The 23,302-nt window shown below is 44.2% G+C and overlaps 2 protein-coding genes across 2 annotated transcripts in view; both read right to left on the bottom strand.

Moving 5' to 3' along the window:
• The window catches only part of LOC111954294 (fibronectin type III domain-containing protein 1-like), a 57,281-nt gene extending 34,806 nt beyond the window's left edge, over positions 1–22,475 (bottom strand). The window contains exons 1-8 of the mRNA XM_070435884.1: positions 22,401–22,475; positions 19,805–19,998; positions 16,509–19,549; positions 16,246–16,357; positions 15,681–16,022; positions 10,134–10,166; positions 8,422–8,568; positions 2,729–2,965 (exon numbers count right to left, since the gene is read on the bottom strand). Coding sequence (XP_070291985.1) covers positions 2,729–2,965; positions 8,422–8,568; positions 10,134–10,166; positions 15,681–16,022; positions 16,246–16,357; positions 16,509–19,549; positions 19,805–19,958 — 4,066 coding nt within the window. The 5' untranslated portion in view covers positions 19,959–19,998; positions 22,401–22,475. The remainder of the gene's footprint in view (positions 1–2,728; positions 2,966–8,421; positions 8,569–10,133; positions 10,167–15,680; positions 16,023–16,245; positions 16,358–16,508; positions 19,550–19,804; positions 19,999–22,400) is intronic.
• The window catches only part of LOC139023191 (fibronectin type III domain-containing protein 1-like), a 27,225-nt gene continuing 24,594 nt past the window's right edge, over positions 20,672–23,302 (bottom strand). Inside the window, exons 5-7 of the mRNA XM_070435731.1 lie at positions 23,122–23,288; positions 22,366–22,508; positions 20,672–20,677 (exon numbers count right to left, since the gene is read on the bottom strand). Coding sequence (XP_070291832.1) covers positions 20,672–20,677; positions 22,366–22,508; positions 23,122–23,288 — 316 coding nt within the window. The remainder of the gene's footprint in view (positions 20,678–22,365; positions 22,509–23,121; positions 23,289–23,302) is intronic.

The following is a 23,302-nucleotide window of genomic DNA, read 5'->3' as shown; positions in this document are numbered from 1 at the left end:
CCCACTGGACCAAAGCAAGATTTCCTAAATTTACAAGGATGTGAACCCTAATTGTGTACGATGTAATTAGTCTCCTGGTAATCATGCACACATGTTTTGGTGTTGCCCATCTCTTGTTGGTTTCTGGAAAGACATCTTTAACACACTCTTAGAATGAAGCGGCACACAGATCGAGCCAGACCCTTTTATTGCACTATTTGGGGTTTCCTTACCCACAATACAATTGACCAAAAAGAATAAGGATGTAATTGCCTTTGTCACTTTGTTAGCGAGACGATTAATTTTACTTAGATGGAAATCCTCTGCACCCCCTTCTCATGCTCTTTGGAATAAATCCATTTTAAACACACACTCAATGGGTCTGTAGACAAATTCTATGCAATGTGGGCTCCCTTCTTTCCTTATGTTAAACGACTACATTTCCCTGCAGTTCCAGAGTGATGTATATTTATATATTGGTGATGTAAGAGGCCTGGTATGTGTATACACGACATCTCGGATGTTAAGGATTGTATTATCTGTGCTTGTTGACCTATAACAACTGTATCAATACATATATATATATATATTATTTATTTTTCTCGTCTTTTTATTTTTTCTTATTTGTATTTTTTTTATGTCTGTCTGTCTCTCTCTCTCTCTCTGTTTTGCTGTATTGTTGTCTTTGATGTGTTGTGTTGTTTTATATTACTACCAAACAAGTGCAATTATTTTGTAAATGCTGGTGTTGAAAATTCAATAAACAAAGTTAAAAATAAATAAATAATTAAGAAACATTGAACATCTAATAGTCAAATCATAGTGTAAAAGCAGGTGAGCTGGTTCTACTCTATTTGGCAATTTTCTGGTGTTTTGTGGTGAAAAACTGAGCGTGTTGAGCATAACACATCAACCCTGTTACCCATAGATAGACAGGCTAGAAATGTTTTAGCAATTMACTTTATTATTTTGAATCTTGTATTCAATTGCCCCTCCCTGTTGCACACAACAAGCTTCCATTCCCTCTGTCACAAGAGGATTCATGGCTGATTTAACTAGTAATTAACGTTCAATTCTTCCCAGATGTGGTAAATTCCCACTTCCCACTTGGTTATGAACGCACCATAATGCCGCTAACCATACACTGCAGAGCCATATAATACCACTCATTGGAACGACAACGCCTAGACCTACACGTTGACATATTGTGGAGCATTGTTCAATGTATTGTTTGTTTAAATCGATAAAAACAACAATACATTATACTTTTTTTACAGCATAGCGCCCGTGATACTAGAGGCTATTACTAGTCACACTTTATATTACATTTTTTAAGAGGGTTTTTTATCAAGTTGAACTTGTGCTCTTTATGACAGYATGTTAAAATTAGGTGACATCCAACATATTTTTTTTCACTCACCATCACAATTTAAATTACTTATATCATTAGCAAAGTTTTGGCTTGGTGGCCAAAAAAATGTCTCCATTGATCAATGCGTAAAGAGTAAATTAAGAAGCTGAATTAGGAATGCCTTTGGCCACCCTGTAGACTAGATGTCATAGCCATGCATTTCTGAAATATTGTCAGGCATAACAGTACATGCATTTGAGAAAATGTATGTACGTGTACGTATCTCTGGAATATATTTTAAGGCACTACATGCATTTTAGCAAAGACGTTAAATACAGTATATTGAAATGAGAGAGAGATCGAAATACTGGGAAAGAGAGAGAAAGTGGTGCGGGTCTGCGATACTATATGGTTTAGACATCAGAGAATGGCCGAACCCAATCAAGGACTAGGAGCTTCTGTTGGCCAGCCAAAGACAACACACAGCTTCTCTCTGGATGACTGAACCCATGTCTCTGAAGCACTGTTCACAAGTCACACTCACTACACACTGGATCCCTCTATCTAACAAATATAGTTTTACAGTACTCAAAACTCAGTTACTGACATCTAAAACATTGGGGGTTGGGTGACTCCCTAAAATCTAACTAGGAGCTGACTAGTTAGTGTCACACCSTGATCTGTTTCACMTTTGTGATTGTCTCCACTCCCCTCCAGGTGTCGCCCAGCTTCCCCATTATCCCCTGTGTATTTATACCTGTGTTCTCTGTTTGTCTGTTGCCAGCTTGTTTTGTGTCGTCAAGCCTACCAGCGGTTTTCCCTCTGCTCCTGTCTCTCGAGTGTTCCTGTATCCTAGTTTCCCCYGTGTTGTCCATGCTGCCTGCCCTGACACTGAGCCTGCCTGCCATCCTGTACCTTTGCCCCACCAATCTAGATTACTGACCTCTGCCTGCCCTTGACCTGTCCTTTCGCCTGCCCCTGTTCGAATAATAAACTTTGTTATTTRGACACTGTCTMCACCTGTGTCTTACCTTAAACYTGATAGTTAGATTATGTCTGCTGACCTGCTATGATCCTTTGAAAAGCATAATAAATGGGTCAGGATAGAAAAGTTGAAGTCAGATATAGGCTGGGTTTACAGAGGCATCCCATTTCTGATATATTTTCCACTAATATGTCTTTTGATCAATCACATCAGATATTTTCACATCAGAGCTGATCTGATTTGTCAAAAGACTAATTATTGAAAAAAGATCAGAATAATTGCAGCATAAGTGCACACTAACTGCTTGAGGCACTGACAGAATACTCTTCACACCTCTCACATTGTATCTGCAGTACACCCCACTATGTGGCCAAGCTTGCTAGTCACCCTGCTTGACATTGTGGTCCACTCACCTGACACCATGTCATCCTTCAGTGGGATGGCCCAGTCCAGGATGACGAATGAGTGACAGCCTTCCATGGCGACCACCGTGATGTTGTGGGGCTTGTTTTTGGGCGGCTGTTTCTGATTAGAAGCCAGGCTGTCTTTCTTGAACAGGTTTTCCAGGACGTCCACCTGTAGGTATTCCAGAGCCTCCGTCAGCGAGCACGGAGCGCCCGGATCCTTCTGGATGAAGTTCACATACGGAGCTGYAGAGAGGGATGGCAGGGAGGGATGGGAAAGCAGCAAGATGGTTGATCAATTATGTTACATTTTTGCTGGTTTTACGCACCAACCAAGAAACTCCTTGGGAGAGCACAATGTTTTCTTTGGTCTACATGTTTACTGAACACTAAAATAATTATGTTGAAGAGGCAGTGCAGTTAAATACATGTTTWAAAAAAATGATATTTCCACACAATGAGGTTGAAATTGTGAAAATTATGATCATGCCCAATCTGTTCAGGTGGGATGGAGTTTTTGGCACAGATCATGACATCACAATCTAATGTGATTATTCTGACCAATGACCAGTCATATTTTATTMGCTTATGTATCCTACTACTTTGAAGGGGTAGGCGGGGTAGGCTGGGTAGAATCTAGATTCGAGACGACCCTATTCGCCAATAAGGGTTGTGTATATAAATATACCTTCTTCAAATTTGCATCGACACGCCCACACGATCAGACTGAGCATTTCCATGGCAAAAGGACACTCAGGAAAATAATAACTTAATTTGGAGTTATTTTATGACATGATGATTTATTAGACACACAGTGATGATTTAAAAGGATTTAATTAAAAAGACTGCATAGAGGTTTTAATACAAGAAGGKAATGTTTWAACATCTGCTGGTGGACAAGAAAGWCTCATATTACAATCTATTCCGTTRATAACTCAGTCTACTAGGGTAGGCTCCTCTGTCAGGAGTTCAGGAGAAMTCAGAGTGGGTGATCTTGCGTAGCATAACAGGTCGTGTGAGACCCCTGGTCCCATGCTTGTTCCCCATCGGGTGATTCTCTGTCTGTCTGTATTTCTGTCGTTCTTCGTGTCCTTGGGAGCTACTGTAGTGCCAGTTGGATCCATASACAGCTGTGAACACTTCCAGAACTCCCAGAATTCTCAGTATGATTGGGATGGGAATGGGAATTTGGCTGGACTCAGTCCCACCCCACCACACGACTCAGGACAGCCAACAGACACAGTCCAACAGGGCTACAAGGTTTCTACTCTCCTTTTTAAAAGAATACAATAGATTTGAGAACGTTTCAACTACATCTACATCCTTACAGCTACACATCTGGACACTGATGTATGTGTCTGTCTGTGTATCTGCTTTTCTAGATGTATACATGTGTCTGTTTCCACATGGTATCTTACTTTTGAGATCTTGTGTCTTCTATGGTCTTTCTATATCTATCTTTTGATCTACTACATTCTGATGAAGTAGATGTAGTGCTTTTAACCCTTTCCTTTATGTTCCGGAACAGTTTGGAATCACTAAAATACTATTTCATGTAATTTTCCACCACGACCCTTCATCTACTTTCCCAAGTATGGGGCTCAAAATTGCAAAACATGTAATTTAAAAAGAAAACAAAAAAAGTTGACCTGGTAGCGACATCCATAATGTTCTGGTTCAATTTGACCCCCGCATTTTGATCTTGGTCTATATAACCTTTGAACGGTTTGTCCTAGAAACAAGCTGACGAGACAATTTGACCTTGACCTTTGTTCTAMAGACAATTGGTATTCTGTGCAGTAAAGATCTATCCACGATGATCACAAGGATATAKGTTTGTTTTCCCTGTGACGTTCAGAGGCCGAGGGACAGTGATCTGAATTCTAGCAAAACATTTKATAAATGTCGTAAAATGTAGTAATTTGATGGATTTACGAATTTGGTGCAGTATTCAAACATTTGACTCAACATTTTTTACAGTTGGGTCTATCAACTCAGGGGGGGGAAACATATGAAAGAGGAGAGAGGTTAAAATTGACCCGGAACATAAACGGRGTAGGCCAAATCGAACATAGGGGAAAGGATAACTTTATACTCTTCTTCCCTTCTGTAACACTCCATTGACTTACATCATAAGCTCTATATGAGTCTTCAGATAACATGTGTCTGCCTGTAAAGAGGAACCCAATACCCTTTGGCTGGCGCCAGTACAGTTGACTGACACGATTGGTCAATTGAGTTAGCATGGTCAAAACCCCCTCCAGATAGAGGAATGGAGGACGTGTCAGAAAGCTGGCTGCTGTGTTGGATCTGATATATTAAACTCATAAATATGAGAGAGTAGGTCTCCTTGTTTGGCCGTCAGGGACCTCTCCTCTCACTGCTGATATCAGCGSGTTTCATATTATTTCKTTATTTCTCTGTTATTCTTATTCTATTTCATTCTGTCTTAGGATTCCTTTAATAGATGTAATGAGCTTCAGATGTGTTTTCTGTGCGTCCGCCGGCCTCGGCTCACGGGATAGTTTAGCTGGATTAGATGACCTGGTTCAGGGGCCAATGTTGTAATAACATTMTAATAATATGGRAATTAAGAAGACTTTCACCCAAAGCTGTCAACACATAAGCCTACACCATATTCAGTACACATGGCTCTGGTGTTTCAAGCATCGTGCACCAACCAAACAATTGGAATTGTTCCAATTGGTGGTACTGCCCAACTCAGGGGTGGGCAATAATTCCGTCTCGAGGGCCACATCAGGATTGCAAAATTAAGCAGAGGGTTCCACAGATTTTTATGCGGACCGATTTGTCAAAAGCAATTTGCGGGCCAGAAAAAGGGCAGTTATTTGAAAACGTATAGGTCCATTATAATTTAAACATCATTTCTATATATTTGAAACGTTGAAGAGTGACCTGTTTGTAATAATGTTTTTACTCAAACCTCCCCCAGGCCAGATTGAATGGGCTCGCGGGCCAGATCCGTTTGGGCTCGCGGGCCAGATCCGTTTGGGCTCGCGGGCCAGATCCGTTTGGGCTCGCGGGCCAGATCCGTTTGGCGCGCGGGCCCAGCATCCGTTTGGGCGCGCGGGCCAGATCCGTTTGGGCCTCACGGGCCAGATCCGTTTGGGCTCGCGGCCAGATCCGTTTTGGGCGCGCGGGCCAGATCCGTTTGGGCGCTCGCGGGCCAGATCCGTTTGGGCTCGCGGCCGGATCCGCCGGTCTAACGGTAGCCTTGCTTCGAAGGCTGTCCAATGCCACTGACACATTTCGAATTGAGGTCCTCATAGTGAACAATACCAGCTAACACTGCTGTTACCGAGACCCGTCAGTTAGGGTACTGTCCAACTATGCCACGCCAACACATTCACATGGGAGATGTGAGTGGCGCTCCCTGATGACTCAGCAGGAATGTACACATCATCATTAGGAGCCCAACAACCACCGAGAGGCTCCTTCATGAGAGACAGTAGGAGGGAGGGAAGGAGAGAGAGGGTGATGGGGAATCAGAGATGGTTTTATTCCTGTTCAGTGTGGGGGGGGGGGGGGGGGGGGGGGGGGGGGGGGGGGGGGGGGGTTCAGTCTGTTTTTCCAGCGATAGGAGTGGATGTGGATAAAGCAGACAGAGGAGGAGACAGATGAAAGCAAGCACTTTAGAGCAGTAAAGAGACAGCAGGACGCTTCAAGAGCAACTGAACGTAGTAAGCAACTTCTCCTTTTGAAAACGGCCTACGTAGCATTGATATGAGTCAGAGACATTTATTCTAGTTTCAAAATTGACTACAAAGTGCAAATAGGGCAATTTCGGTCATACAGTCAGTCTCGTCCAAAACAGATTTGCGAGATATTTAGGAAAAAATGGCATGTCACGGAATGATAGGTACCGCAATAGCTTTCTTTGGGTTGGGTTTATTTCAATCCTGCCCACATGCCCACAGCTGGCAGTACCCAAGTAATCATTAAAATGGTACACAGCTGCATGCGACCTGATCGTAATGCTCAGGGACCATCAGTAAATTACACAATGCACATGGGAAAATATTTTTAAATGTCAATGACCTAAAAACCTTAAACCAACTATAACTTGTAGAAATGCATATAAAAATGTTGAAAGCATTTAATGAGACAGCTAAAAGGTGTGCAACATGAAAATATTGTCTCATTTACATTGTGAAATGTATTGATGTTCCCTATCTAGCCCCACAGTTAGGCTATGCAAAGCCAATCCAACTTTGCCACTGTCGTCCATGTCATGTGGACCCTGAACTGTCAAGACCCTGGCCCTTACAATGCGAGTGGCATTGGGAAGTACAAAGGTCTACAGTATGACCATTAGTTCTACCAATAACATTCTCAACTAACTCCGTTGTCTCCAAATCTCTAACCTGTCATAGTGACACTTTACACACAGACCCAGTCTCGTGTATTATGTACACCATGACCAGAGAAGGGGGTTCCTCCATGCAGATGCAAGTTTAGCAACCCTAGTGTGCCTTTGTTCCAGCCCAGCACTAACACTAATCATGCTCTTCAATCTAGACCAGGGACCTGGATGAGTTAAATCAGCTGTGTTAGTATTGGGCTGGAACAAAACCCAGCAAACAATGCAGACAGCTCTCCAGGACCATGATTGACCCTCAATCTCTGCAAGAGAGGGTCACAGAGGGGTGAAACAACATTAGAGGTCATTTCAGGATATCATCTGTTAGCTGAAAGAAGACACAACTCTGATGGTTCTGCCAGACCAATGCAAAGATGGCACTCCTTCACCTAAAGGGGTTTTCCTTGGCCCAGGGGTAATCATGTAAATATATGAGCTAGTCAAGAACTGTGAATGTATTTATGATGTGCGACTGACCGAGCCAAGATACAGAGAGCCAGAGTTAATTTCTCCTCCGTGAAAGAATACTGAACACACACCAAATAGACTATAATTATTTATAAGGCTGAGACACACGTGTTGCACACAAGCACACACACACGCACACACACACACACACACACACACACACACACACACACACACACACACAACACACACCACACACACACACACCACACACACACACCCCAAACATTTTACCCATTCACACACAACAGCACACACACACACACACACGCACTTAAAATGCGAGCACGCTCACTAAATCAAACACAAAAACATGCACGTGTTTCAGCTGGATGCCTGGATGAACATTATTCATGTTACGAAAAAACAGCCTTTCCCTTTGGCATCTAGAGGGACTTCACAGAAGCTTCCCCACAACAACAACAGAAAATGTAATCACTCACTACTGAGAACACTGCAGAAAGACAGGAGTGAGATATACTGTATGATTGAAGAGGTTAAGCTCTGTTTAAACCGAGAGCCATCATGTAGATAATGGCAATGCGGTATAAAGCAAGACCTGTGTGTTGACAGGGTTAAGCTCTAAACAGGAAAGTCTAAAACCACAGATGACAATTTTAAGCTCTTAGACGGTGATGCTGAAATAACTGCAAGTGGTGTGTTTCATCAGCGTAGGGCAGAGGTAGATCGTTTGTCAAAACTCAAACACAAACAGCTCAAACACACTGACGAGCACACACCCACGTGCATGTGAGGTGCACTCACCCAGTCAGGCACACATACATGCAAGCAAGCATGCTCACACACATTGCACACGCTACAGTTATCCCTTTTCCTCCATACCGTAGCCTACCTGTGAAGCGTTTCTTCCCGGCAAGGTCGAACTCATTGGAGGGGCTATTGTTGAAGGGCCTGGTGTCTGGTTCAGGGGCGGGGTGGTCTGTCGTGGTGGTGGTGGGGGGCAGCGTGGGGGGCAGGGTGGTCTGCCACAACAACTCATCTAGAAAAAAAAAGGGGCAAGTGAAGGCATGACCATCACAAACTAAATCCAAATACCATTGAATTTAGTCTGTGTGACATTTTGTATGTAGCACTAGACCTTTGTAATTGGTATGTAAATAAGCATGCCATAGCTCTTGAAATGAGTGTGATGTCATTGGAAATGACCTTGATGTTTCTTTCCCTTTTAAAAGGCAAGTTCTTCATGTGTAATGTTTTGCTGCCAATATTTTTCCATTCCCGAGGCACCGGCTTTTGAACATCATGCCCGTTTCGCAGTAGATTACTGTAATGTTCATGGTTCTGAGCCTAACAAATGTGTAAGGATTAAGTCAGTGAGGTCATTGAAATCAATTGGTTACTTCCAGCAGCACCAGGCATTCTGGCCTGTGGAGTGCCAACGGACCTCTGCATGACACCATCATGTGCCTCACACACAGCCTTGCAGGGAAACACTATGAATATATTGGGATGCAATTTGTCGAGTGGTGCATATACGAGCAATAGTTTTCTCATGGCACTAATCAAACTATAACATCATGGCGTATGCTTACCAAACATAACATAATCACAGTTCCTCCATTCACTGAAACCATGAATGACCATGCATTACCAGTATACCATAACATGACATGATACACTTTATATACTATATACAAAAGTATGTGGACACCCCTTCAAATTTGTGGATTCGGCTATTTCAGCAACACCCGTTGCTGACAGGTGTATAAAATCGAGCATACCGCCATGCAATCTCCATAGACAAACATTGTCAGTAGAATAGCCTGTACTGAAGAGCTCAGTAACTTTTAATGTGGCACCGTCATAGGATGCCACATTTCCAACAAGTCAGTTTGTCAAATTTCTGCCCTGCTAGAGCTGCCCTGGTCAACAGTAAGGGGTGTTACTGTGAAGTGAAACGTCTAGGAACAACAACGGCTCAGCCAAGAAGTGGTAGGCCACACAAGCTCACAGAATGGGACTGCCAAGTGCTTAAACGCGTAAAAATAGTCTGTCCTCGGTTGCAACACTTGCTACCGAGTTCCAAACTGTCTCTGGAAGTAACGTCAGCACAAGAACTGTTCGTTGGGAGCTTCATGAAATGGGTTTCCATGGCCGAGCAGCAACACACAGGCCTAAGATCACCATGCACGATGCCAAGCGTCGGCTGGAGTGGTGTCAATCTTGCCGATTTTGGATGGAGATGTTCGACGAGCAGGTGTCCACATACTTTTGGTTATGTAGTGTATAACAGCACAAGTCATCATCACATGCAGTGACATCACAGAGCAGAACAGTACAGTGGAGCATGCCAGGGCATTCTCTCTGGGTTAGTAATGCCGTTCACAGACACTGTAGAGGTTGAGTTGGCCAGATAAAACATCAGAAACACAGCCGATGATGGAAGGAGCCCAAACCCAACCCAAACAAACACACAACCGACCATAGAAAAGACCACAGGCAAGGAAACACAAAATAGAGGAAACAGTCAACAAACAGATGAACTGATAGATTAACATTGAAAGAAACAAGGCGGGCCTGCATCAGTCAACATGGCAACCATACCCATAGAGTCCGTTTCCATTCCCGAGGATTCCTCTGTAGGAGAAGTGAGACAGGCTGTAGCATGACCAAAAACCACTATACACACACACACACACACACACACACACACACACACACACACACACACACACACACACACACACACACACACACACACACACACACACAAAAAGCAACATAAACAGATGCAGGATATAGTATATACACACTATATTGAAGCTGGGAGCCAGTGCATGAAATATGTCTAATTAATCAACCATTCATCACACACACACACACACACACACACACACACACACNCACACACACACACACACACACACACACACACACACACACACACACACACACACACACACACACACACACACAGAGGAAAGGCACAAATATATGCACACATATAAACATGCCGCAACGCTCACTTGTCTTTCTAGCTTCAGTATAAAGTTTCAAGTTAACGGTGGAAAAAAATGGTGCACTGTTTTGAGTTAAGAATGAAGTATTTCCTCCATTATTTGTTCTTAGTCATCTCAATTGCCTTGTAGTAAACTCAAAACAACTGGGCATGATTATTCCCTTAAACTTGCAAAAAGGAGAATTACATTGGAAAACATATTACTTATGGCTGTCTGTCTTTGGGTGTATGTTTGTTACAATAACCCCTATAAGAGCCTAATAATATGTATGTGTCTGAATGTGGGCTTTGTGTCTGTATTGTGTAAATCCCTACGGAACACTTAGGTCTAGCCATAAAAGTGTGTTTGGATGTGTAAGAATATTCAAAGATAAATACACAGCGCGGAGGACTAAAGGTCAAGAGGGAATTAACTAATGGAAATAGTTGTTTTTCTGTACTAGCGAATTTCTGATCAATGAAAATAGTTCATTTGTAATGGGGAACTGAAGATGAATGGGTCAGGGACACGGGTGGAATTCCAGTCTGGGATTCATACCTACATGTGGCAAGTTCTCATTGGTTTGAATTGTCTATACGTTGAGCCTGACACTGAACACTTGGTATTTGGCCATTGGCCCAATTTTACTGCAAGGAATTCGAATAGATCAACCACAGGCTAGGCTTGGGAATAAACCACATCCTGTCTCTTTGTTCAGTGGTGAAACATTGAGGCCAGGGAAGAAGGACCATCTACCATCTACTTTCCAGCATAACAACTATGATTTGTTCCCTTTGAATAAATATATTTTTCTCCACTTGATTTGCTTTGGGGTCTGTGTTATAGAAGAATAACATAAATTGCTAACAAGTGTGTGTTAATTGTGTGTCGTGTGGTAAAGATAATTGTGTAGTGAGACTGACTGCTTAGTTCAAAGAATGGGTTAGGGTTTTTACCCAGCGGTATCCTGACCATCGTCAGCCCCAGATGTGGCTGGCCCTGATGTGGTTCCCATCAGATCTGGGTTCAAATACTATTAAAAATAATTAAACAATACTTCATCTGTGCCTGACTGATGGCACCAATAGAATAGTCCCCAAGCTGCAAACCCTGCCCATCTTAAGGCTGGTTTAAACTTTGTCTATCGACATGTCTGTAGACAATTAGAATGCGACAAGTCTCACTGTTCAAAACAACATTTAATTTATACTCCTGTGGAATGTCTGTAGACTGTCGCTATACGACTGTCAAATTCCTTGTTGCAGACGGATGAAAAAAGTTCAACTTCGACCCTGTTGCTGGGTCCGTTGCCATGGTTACCCGACTGAGACAGCAATGAGTGCAGAAGTTCTAGAATTCTCAGGTAAAATGCCATGCTTTTATTTCGTCACAGTCATCGCACACTATTTTCTGTAATTAGCTCGCCATTAACTTGTAAATAATGATCTCGTTGTGAATTTATTTGCCTATAATAATGAATAAACATTTGCTAAATTTAAGAAGCTATATAGCTAGCTAGCTAACAAGCTAAAACTAAACCAAAACATTGTTTAGAAAGTTGATTTTAGTTACCTGGCTTGTTAGATTGACATATACGGTGCGGGAAAGTTTTCAGACCACTTGACACATTTTGTTACGTTACAGCCTTATTCTAAAATGGATCAAATCAAATAAATCAATCTACACACACTGCCCCATAATTACACAGCAGAAAACTGTTTTTTAAAATATTTTGCAAATTTATTTAAAAAACAAACAGAAATACCTTATTAACATAAGTATTCAGACCCTTTGCTATGAGACTCGAAATTGAGCTCAGATGCATCCCGTTTCTTCAACTGATTGAACATGATTTGGAAAGACACACACCTGTCTATATAAGTTCCGACAGTTGACAGTGCATGTTAGAGCAAAAACCAAACCTTGAGGTTGAAGGAATTGTCCGTAGAAGTCAGAGACGGGATTGTGTCGAGGCACAGATCTGGAGAAGGGTACCAAAAAATGTCTGCAGCATTGAAGGTCCACAAAAACACAGTGGCCTCCATCATTCTTAAATGGAAGAAGTTTGGAACCACCAAGACTCTTCCTAGAGCTTGCTGCCTGGCCAAACTGAACAATCGGGGGAGAAGGCCTTGGTCAGGGAGGTGATCAATAACCTAACGGTCACTCTGACAGAGCTCCAGAGTTCTTCTGTGGAGATGGGAGAACCTTCCAGAAGGACAACCATCTCTGCAGCACCAATCATGCCTTTATGGTAGTGGCCAGATGAAAGCCACTCCTCAGTAAAAGGCACATGAAAGCCTGGTTTGAGTTTGCCAAAAGGCACCTAAAGACTCTCAGACCATGAGAAACAAGATTCTCTGGTCTGATGAAAACAAGATTGAACTCCTTGGCCTGAATGCCAAGCATAACGTCTGGAGGAAACCTGGCACCATCTCTACGTTGAAGCCTGGTGGTGTTAGCATCCTGTTGGGGAGATGTTTTATAGCGGCAGGGACTGGGAGACTGGCTATGATCCAGGGAAAGATGAACAGAGCAAAATACAGAGAGATCTTTGATGAAAACGTGCTCCAGAGCGCTCAGAACCTCAGACTGGGGTGAAGGTTCACCTTCCAACAGGACAACGACCCTAAGCACACAGCCAAGACAAAGCAGGAGTGACTTCGGGACAAGTCTCTGCATGTCCTTGAGTGGCCCAGCCAGAGGCTGGACTTGAACGCTATCAAACATCCCTGAAGATACCTGAAAATAGCTCTGCAGCGACACTCCCCATCTAACCTGACAGAGCTTGAGAGGATCTGCAGAGAAGAATGGGAAAAACTCCCCAAATACAGGTGTGCCAAGCTTGCAGTGGTGTAAAGTACTTAAGTGAGAATACTTTAAAGTACTACTTAAGTCGTTTTTTTGACTATCTGTAGTTAACTTTATTATTCATATTTTTGACAACTTTTACTTTTACTTCACTACATTCCTAAAACAGATTATGTAGTTTTTACTCCATACATTTTCCCTGACACCCAAAAGTACTCGTTATGTTTTGAATGCTTAGCAGGACAGGAAAATTGTCTAATTCACATACTTATCAAGAGAACATCCCTGGTCATCTCTACTGTCTCCTGATCTGGCAGACTCACTAAACACAAATGCTTTATTTGTAAATGGCGCCTGATTGTTGGAATGTGCCCCTGGCTATCCATAAATGAAAAACCAGAAATCGTGCCACCTGGTTTGCTTAATATAAGGATTTTGAATTGAATTATACTTTTACTTTTGACACTTAGGTATATTTTAGCGATTACATTTACTTTTGATACTTAAGTATATTTAAAACCAAACACTTTTTGACTTTTACTCAAGTAGTATTTTACTTGGTGACTTTCACTTTTACTTGAGTCATTTTCTATTAAGGCATCTTTACTTTTACTCAAGTATGACAATTGAGTACTTTTTCCGCCACTACAAGCCTGTAGCGTCATACCCAAGAAGACTCGAGGTTGTAATTGCTGCCTAAGGTGCTTCAACAAAGTACTGAGTAAAGGGTCTGAATACTTATGTAAATGTGATATTTTTGCTAAAATGATACATTTGCTAAAATTTCAAAAAAAACTGTTTTGCTTTTTCATTAAGGGGTATTGTGTGTAGATTGATGAGAAAAAAAATATTCCATACATTTTAGAATAAGGCTGTAACGTAACAAAATGTGGAAAAAGTCAAGAGGTCTGAACACTTTCCGAATGCACTGTAGCAAATACATTTTTAAACAGATGGGTTTGCTGGTGTTAAAATACGGTAGTTATGCTATTTTGGACCACCAGGCTGCTGATGTCATACAGCCTGTCGTTTTTGTGTTCACACTTTCTCATAACCACAACGACAAGTTTGATTTCGGGCAACAGTAGAACGTTCATGATGTCATTGCGACAACTGTCTACAGACATGTCGATAGACCAACTGTAAACCAGCCTTTAGCCTGCCAACTCCAGCCAGGCTAAGAAAAAGGCTCAAAGTGTTTGAAAGATTTCAAACAGTATTTGGACCCAGGTCCTGATCAGGTTCCATTGGTCTCGACTGTGCCCGGCCAGATCTTGCAGGGCTCTGTGGCCACAGACAGAACCTACTTATTATGGTCAGGATGTTATGGAGATGATAAACAACAACAGCTCACAGACTGATGACAGACTCTGATCCACTGCTTTTAGCCTGCATAAGATGTAATAGATAGTACAAGCCCAGATTAAGCCTAGTCCTGGACTGAAAATCATTCTCAATTGAAAGTGCATAAATCCAGAGAGGTATACTAAGAAGCGGGATACATTATTTAGTGAGCTACCTTTGGTCAATTCTGAGTTCATCTTAGGATAACTGTTGACACGAAGGTAGCCCACATTTTAGCCAGGTCAATTTTGAATCCTTCAGCCAATGAATTCTTCAGCTCTAACTTCCGGGGAAGGCTAACTCACAGCTAACTGTCTGAGCCACGAGTTGAGGGCCAATTAAATCAGATTCCCTCCCTCTCACTAAGATTGCATCATCATCCCCTTCTTTTGAGGAAGACGACTGATTAAATCATTTATTAATCAAATGGGTTTTTTTTGTGTACATTTAGCTATCACCTTACACATTTAGTAACGACAGGATGCATTTGAAACTTCACGGATAGTAAAACTTTTGAATGACTACAATACGTGACAATAGCCTGCTGAATGTGCGAGGTAACTTCTCTTTCATGCTGATTTTGGCAAAAATGAAAATGTGGCTCTGACATGGATTGGTGTTTCAGCATTGTCAAATGAAGAGTTTGTCGTTTGACTCGCTGGGATTATCCACTTGCGACATGCAAGCGCAGTCACAAGCCTGGCTGGAGTAAACGGAAGATAGAGGATAAATATCCTCCTTCGTAACATGGATGAAGCCTGAACTGGAATGTGAAGCTAACTGAAGCTGGCTAGCTTCATAAAAACCTGAGTAGATCGAGCTAGCGTCGTAGTACACCCCTCTGGAATAGGCTTAATCTGGGTCTGGGAAACTGGCCCTACAACAGCAACAACTACTACTAGTACTACTACTCTGATAGTCCTAGTTGGATTACTATAACACAACTAGTAATCTGACAGTACATACAGAAGCGTTAGTCAGCGTTAGTCAGACTTGCCTTCAGGATAACAGTCCAGGATGCCATCAGCATCCAGCATTGGGAATCCCTCATCATCCCTGATCAAAAATGTGCCGGGAGGACAGGTCGGGAACAACGGCATGGTTATAGTCTCCTCTGTGGACATTTCAGTGGTGCTTGGTAGCGTTGTCGGTTCAGGTGTGGTCGTGGTAGGAGGTCTGGTGGTGGTTGTGGTCCGTGGTTGAGCCCGGTCCAGGCCAATGATGGGTTTGCCACCCACGGTCAGGAACTTGTCTTTGGGGTTGACCACCGGTTGGCTTTCCCGGCCGTGACCAAACAGAGCCTGGCCCTCCTGGTTCACTAATGGGCTGCCCTGGTGGTCTAGCAGGGGAGAACAATCAATCAGTTATCTATCTGTGTAAACAAAACAGTACGGTTGTGTGTTGTAAGTGTGATATCTCCCTTTCTCATAAGGAGAAATAAATAGGGGGGATGAAGCGTCTTGTTATACCAACACATTACAAAGCTCTTAGGAATGTCGACCTTTAATACTCCTAGAAACAGTGTTCAATATAAGAGACGGTATTAGTTTACAGTATCTCACCAAAGATGGTGCGTCCGTCCTCTCCCAGAACCACCCTCTTGGGTTGGCCCTGAGAGTCCTGGAGAACCATGCCATTCTCGTTCATCAGGACCCCCTTATCCAAGTCCACCACCTGGAGAATAGAACACATCCCAGCGTTGGAGACACGTCATAGGGAAACATATAAAGGAGGGTCTGCATAATGGTTAACGTTGCCGATGAAATGTCTCCTTTCAATCCCTTTTACTTTGCAATAAAATGTATCGAGACACAGACACACATACCCATTTGGCTCCATCGGGCCCAGTGATGTACCTTCTTCCATTAGGTTTGGTGTTGTCATTGGATGTGCTGGACTCTTTGTCACTGGTCGCTGTGAGATTGGGGCGGCCATTTTTACCATTTCCGTAGCCGGGCTTGAGGCCTCCGCTGGGGGTTTTACTCCTGAGATGGGGGTCTGACCGGCTGGGGTAGCGTGTCCTTGTACCCTGGCCCACCACAGTGTCTCTGGATGAGAATGACGAGGAGGAAGAGGAGCCTTGAGATCCCTGGCTGCCGCCAATGGAGGTCTGTCTGAGGGAGGGGCGAGAGAGGGAAGGGGAGGAGCCTCCAGTGCTAACACTAGCGGCCCCGCTAACCCCGTGATCTGGCTGCGACAGACTAGAGGAGGAAGAGGAAGAAGAGGAAGATGATGTGTTTGTGTTAGAGGAACCTAACCGTGTACTCTGTGCTGGTTGTGCTCTAAGGGGGAACCTAGATCTTGTCTGACTGTTTGTGAGCAGGGGAGATCGCACCCTCCCGTTGGGACCTATAATGGTACGGCGGGGGAGCATAGAACCAGGGACGAAACCAGGCCTGGTTCTACCAGGAGTYGGTTCCCTGTCCACACTCTCGTTGGCCCCACTCTGGGGCACCCTGCGGGCGGTAGTTGGGGCTGAGGTAGTGGTAGTGGTGGCAGTGGTAGTGGTGGCAGTAGTTTTGGGGGCGGTGGTTGGGTCTGTGACTTTTTCATTCCACTCATACATCTCCTTACTCCCCTTGTAGAGATAGTCCTCCTTATGGTCATTACTGCTGTCCTCCCTGGTGCTGCTTCCTCTGTGGATGGGCTCACTGGAGTCTCCACGACTACTAGAGGAGGAGTTGGAGGAGGACGAGGAGAAGGAAGAGGAGGTGATGGGATTCCTAGATRCACCTCGAACGGTATTCCTGTTGGGCAGAGAGGGTTTAAGTGCCCCAGCCCCCACCCCGTTCTTTAACGGGTAGAGGGTGGAGGGTTTTTTAGCATCCTCACTGGTCTCCTGCACTGCTGAGGTCCTTGATGCCCCCGAGGCAGATGCTGCCCCCGAGGCAGCTGTCCTAGAGGGGAATCCTCTCAGGATGGGTCTTCCTGCCCCAACAGAGGATGAGGAGCCTGTCCTGCTCCAGGGAACCCTCCCGTCCGCCCGGGGGGAAGACACCCTGCTACCGCTCCCCATCCCTGTTCCGAACCTGCTCTGGGGCCGTTTCACAAAGGGGTTCATCCTGGAGGCAGGGGGAGCAGGTGTCTTGGAAGGAGGGGGAGCTGGGGTGTTGTAYTTGTTCTCCCGCCTCCCTCCCTCTTCTCTTCTGTCTCCCCTCCCTCCCTCCTCTTTCCTGTTTTCCATCTCTACCTCCTTTCTCCTGTCTCCCCGAGCTCCCTCCTCTTTCCTGTTTTCTCTCTCTCCCTCCTCTCTCTTGTCTACTCTCTCTCCCTCCTCTCTCTTGTCTCCCCTCCCTCCATCTTCTTTCCTGTCTCCCCTCCCTCCATCCTCTCTCCTGTCTCCCCTCCCTTCTTCCTCTCCCTTGTCTCCCCTCCCTCGCTCTACTTTCCTGTCTCCCCTCCCTCGCTCCTCTCTCCTGTCTTCACTCCCTCGCTCCTCTCTCCTGTCTTCACTCCCTCCATCCTCTCCCCTGTCTCCCCTCCTTTCCTGTTCTCTTCTGTCTCCCCTCCCCCGATCCCCTCTCCTGTCTCCACTGCCTCGCTCCTCTCTCCTGTCTCCCCTCTCTCCCTCCTCTCTCCTGTCTCCCCTCCCTCCCTCCTTTCTCTTGTCCTGTCTCCTGTCCTCAGAAGAATGTGTAGTGGAAATGGTCCGGGAACTGGAAGTGGGTTCTTCTTCTTTGGTGGCCTCTGCCTCTGTGACTTTGTAGTCGTTGTAGTCATTATTGTCCTGGTGGTGTGTTAAGTGCTGTGTGTTAGGAGTGTGTGAGCCGTGAMTGTGTGATGTTTCTGGGATCTTGCCTTCGGTTGGTAGAGTGGACTGGGACATGCCGGTGGAAGTCGAGTCTGACCCAGGTTTGCTGAGTCCAGTCAGAACTCGGCCATTTGGATTCCCCCGAGACAGGATCCCGGGTTTCCGCCTGCCATAACCATATCCACGGCCCGGCAGAGCAGATCCTCTTCCCACAGATGGTGCCTCGGTCTTGGGCTCTGAGACGGCCTGGTTTGGGGTAGGGGTTGAGGTGGAGGGTTTGGCCGCTGTGACACTTGGCTGGTCGTAGGTGTTTTTGCCCTCGGAGTAGTTGGTGACAGTGTCGTCCTTCCTGATGGCTGCAGACTCCTCGTTGGGGGATGGGCTGGAGGACGAAGAAGATGAGGAGGATGAGGAGGCGCTGTCCTTTTCTGCATCCTGTGTCTTTGACTGGGACACTGARCCTGAGACTGATGTCCGGGAGAATGGTCTCCGACCAGAATTGATGCGTCTGCCAGAGAGAGGTTTGCGGAGAGGGTAGGAGGGTTTAGATGATGATGAGGAGCCCTCTGATGAGGGAACTTCTGTTTTGAGGCTGGGTCTGGAGGGCTCATCTACATCCTTCCCTTTACCTCTCCCTCTGACATAGCCCTTGTCCTCAGGTGTAGAAGGAACAACATTGTTCTGAGTCACTGCTTCTTTCTTCTCCTCCACATCTRCGTTAGTGAGCTTCTCCTCCTCTTCTTCTCGAGTGGTTTCTGTTGTTTTGTTCCCCTCCTCCTGTTCATCCGCTGTTTCTGTCTTTCTCRCCTTGTCTCTGGCTGAAGAGGTACCGGCTCCTAGTCGCTGATTGGTCGCCCTGTTCCTGACCGTGCCCCTCACATCTGAGGAGATGCTGTGATGGGAGCGTGTCTTGGTGAGGGGGCGTGTCCGTCTGGTGGTGGGTGGGGCAGATGTGGTCTGAGTGGGTGTGGTCGGCTCCTTGGTCACGTCTTCTAATTGGAGGTTGACGTCATCGTCATCGTCATGGTCATGGTAACTGTCCTGTTTGGACGCCTGAGAGGGGGTGTAGCTGGTTCTACGGCCACCTTGAGTTGGCGAGGAGGCAGCACTGCTGGCTGGCAAGTAAGATGGAGTATTAGTTAAGTGTACACACCATTAGGACATTAGAAATGTAACTAACATCACGCAGGCACGCGCACGCGCACACGCGCACACACACACACACACACACACACACACACACACACACACACACACACACACACACACACACACACACACACACACACACACACACACACACACACACACACACACACACACACACACACACACACACACACAAACAAAGACACAGTAGATATGCTTACCGGTGCCTCCAGGCATGGCTACTCTAAAGGCTTTGGTTTGGGGGCCCTGGCCCCTCCTGTTGGTGGCTCTGATCTTGAAGATGTAGAGGTCCCCAGGCTGGAAGCCGTCTATGATGGCTGAGGTGGTGCTGCCGCGGTATGTCACTGACTTCATCCAAAGGGTTTCATGGCAGGAGCATAGGACATTATGTACTCTGAGGGGAGGAGGACCAGGATCATTACATATTAGCACCAACTGAAAACACTTGAGTAAATGAGGGACACAAAGTACACTACCATTCAAAAGTTTGGGGTCACTTAGAAATGTCCTTGTTTTTGAAAGAAAAGCGATTCTTTTGTCCATTAAAATAATATCAAATTGATCAGAAATACAGTGTAGACATTGTTAATGTTGCAAATTACTATTGTAGCTGGAAATGGCTGACTTTTTTATGGAATATTTACATAGGCGTACAGAGGCCCATTATCGACAACCTCACTCCTGTGTTCCAATGGCACGTTGTGTTAGCTAATCCAAGTTTATAAATTTTAAAAGGCTAATTGATCATTAGAAAACCCTTTTGCAATTATTGTTAGCACAGCTGAAACTGTTGTTCTGATTAAAGAAGCAATAAAATTGATCTTCTTTACACTAGTTGAGTATCTGGAGCATCAGCATTTGTGGGTTCAATTACAGGCTCAAAATGGCCAAAAACAAAGACTTTCTTTGAAACTCGTCAGTCTATTCTTGTTCTGAGAAATGAAGGCTATTCCATGCGAGAAATTGCAAAGAACTGAAGATCTCGTATAACGCTGTGTACTACTCCCTTCACAGAACAGCGCAAACTGGCTCTAACCAGAATAGATAGAGGAATGGAAGGCCGCCCGTCACAACTGAGCAAGAGGACAAGTACATTAGAGTGTCTAGTTTGAGAAACAGACACCTCACAAGTCCTCAACTGGCAGCTTCATTAAATAGTACTCGCAAAACACCAGTCTCAACGTCAACAGTGAAGAGGCGACTCCGGGATGCTGGCCTTCTAGGCAGAGGTCCTCTGTCCAGTGTCTGTGTTATTCTGTGTTAATCTTTTKTTTTTATTGGCCAGTCTGAGATATGGCTTTTTCTTTTCAACTCTGCCTAGCATCCCAGAGTCGCCTCTTCACTGTTGACGATGAGACTGGTGTTTTGCGGGTACTATTTAATGAAGCTGCAGGTGTTCTTAATGTTTTGTATACTCAGTGTATATACAGTAGAAACATACGTTCATACGGCAATGACAGACAATTGAGAAAACAAAACAAAAACCTTTTAAGTATATAATGTGTCTTGTTGCATCTTCCAAGCTTTGGAGATAAAATTTACAACCATCTTTGCTAAAATAGACATTCAAGTTTTTCTTAATCTCTAACCATCTCTAATCCAGAAAAATTGTATCAAACAGTATAGCTCTCAAATTATATAGTACTATAAAATAAAAAGTGCAGTTCATTCTCTACCTCTCCTAAATCACAGACTGTACATAGTCACTCTTCTTCATCTATGGCATTGAACCTACCTACTTCAATTGCCAGAGGCACTATCCCGGTTCTCAGCCGAGCACAAGGACCATTGATTTCTGGTTAAGTGAAAGGTGATATAAGGTTCTGGATTGTGGCTGTTTTTGATCTGGTTGTTCTGAGTTCTGAGTTTTGGTTTTAGCCATATGTCAGTTGACAATTTTTCTTTGTAGGTTAGGGTTAACTTGTGTTTGATCATATTGACATTGCATAGTAACTTGTTTCGAAATATGTGTTGTAGATCAGCTTCCTTAAATGTGGAATTGAGTTCCTTTCTCCAGGGGTAGTTGTGTGTTTTATCCCAGTTAAAAAAGCTGTTTGTTATTCTGTCCTCTGGTATACTCCATAACCTAATCATTTCACCACTCTGTCTTATTTCACTGGGTTCCACCCCATGTCACCTTGAATAGCAAGGCTTGGGGCAAACTTATGCACTCCCCAAAAATATTGTATGGCTTTATTCTGAATAGTGTTTGCTGTTTTGGATTCTATAAAACCCCAGATTCCAGCAGCATAGTTCAGTATAGGACACACACATGAATTATAGAGCTGTGAATAGATACCATGGTCATGGTCTTTACAGACCCCAATGCTCTCCCTGCATAATCTGATACAGACTTTATACCCTCTTCAAAGGTCATACATTCATCAAAAAGGAAACCAAGGTATTTATATYAGCTTGTGTAGTTTAGGGGCATCGTTCAAAAAAGAGAAGCCATGAATACTTCTTACTGTACCCTTTTTTTAAAAAGTGCATTATCTGGGTTTTATCTTGGTTAATCATTCATCTCCATTTGGTACACCAGAGATTGACAGTGTTCAACATACATTGCAAATCAAACTCACTCTCTGCAAGGAGGACACTATCATCTGCATACAATAATATCCCCAAAGTGGTGTCATCTAATTCAACTCCGAGATTAGCATGCTTGATTTGCTGGGCCAAGAAGAAAAAAAAGGGCAATGTTTATTTTGTCTTTTACATATATACTATATATTATGTGGTCGATTAATAAGAGAGATACAGTGAAGTAATCTCCGAATGTTCTCATGTTCTGACCTCGTATCCTCCCGTTGGGTTCCTCAGGTGGGTCCCAGGTTGCTGTGACAGCGGTTCCCTTCCCTCTCAGTGGCTTCACATCAAAGTTCTCCGGAGGACCAGAGGGAGCTTAAGAACACAGAGGAAAAAAGGGGATGGAAAAAGGAGGAGAAATAATGAGTCCCGAGAGAGAAAACAGGAGCAAGGAGAACAGAAGGAAAGACGCTGTAACAGCAACAGTAGTGTTTCTCCTGCCAATGGGGTTCAAATAGGGAAAAATTCACATCCTGTTATAGATTTCCAGAAAATAAAACCCCGAGATCCTCTAAGGAAATTTAGATTAGAGCTCCAAGTCGGAGCCAGCCAGGCTGAAAATGCTGACATCTCCCTGAACCTTTACTTATTCAGTCAGAAGCAGCTATGGCACAATACAAATGCTACACTCATGACAGAGCAGCCAAATATACTGTATGACTCCGGTATACAGGAACAGTAAGGGGAGGATGAGAGTGAGACGTTAACTGTGCTGAATTATGGCAGAGGTTTTCATGAAGGATTAATTGAACGGAACAATCTGAATGAAATATGAATGAATGCCAAAACCGGTTAGAACTATGATTTACCCCTAAATCTTTTGTTTGTATGACACTGTAGGATGCCTTTTACTCTCTTAAAAAATGGGAATTTACATGTAAGACTTGGGTTTATCTTATATTTTCAGACAGGCAGTAAGACAACCTACCAGATTCTGGGGTCCTCTGGAACACGGACACGCTCCACTTGCTGTGGTTGTCTCCCTGGGAGATTCGGACGGAGAACTCGTACATCCCATCAGCTGACAGGGTATCTATCAGCAGCCTCCTCTGGTTGGTCTCCTTGTACTCCCATCGAGCAGACTCACCCTTTTCCCTGTACTTCACTGT

The sequence above is a fragment of the Salvelinus sp. IW2-2015 genome, linkage group LG28 (genome assembly GCF_002910315.2).
Source record: "Salvelinus sp. IW2-2015 linkage group LG28, ASM291031v2, whole genome shotgun sequence".
Classification (NCBI taxonomy): Eukaryota; Metazoa; Chordata; class Actinopteri; order Salmoniformes; family Salmonidae; genus Salvelinus; species Salvelinus sp. IW2-2015.
The sequence above is the reverse complement of the archived record's forward strand: the minus strand, read 5'-3'. Positions and strand labels throughout refer to the sequence as shown.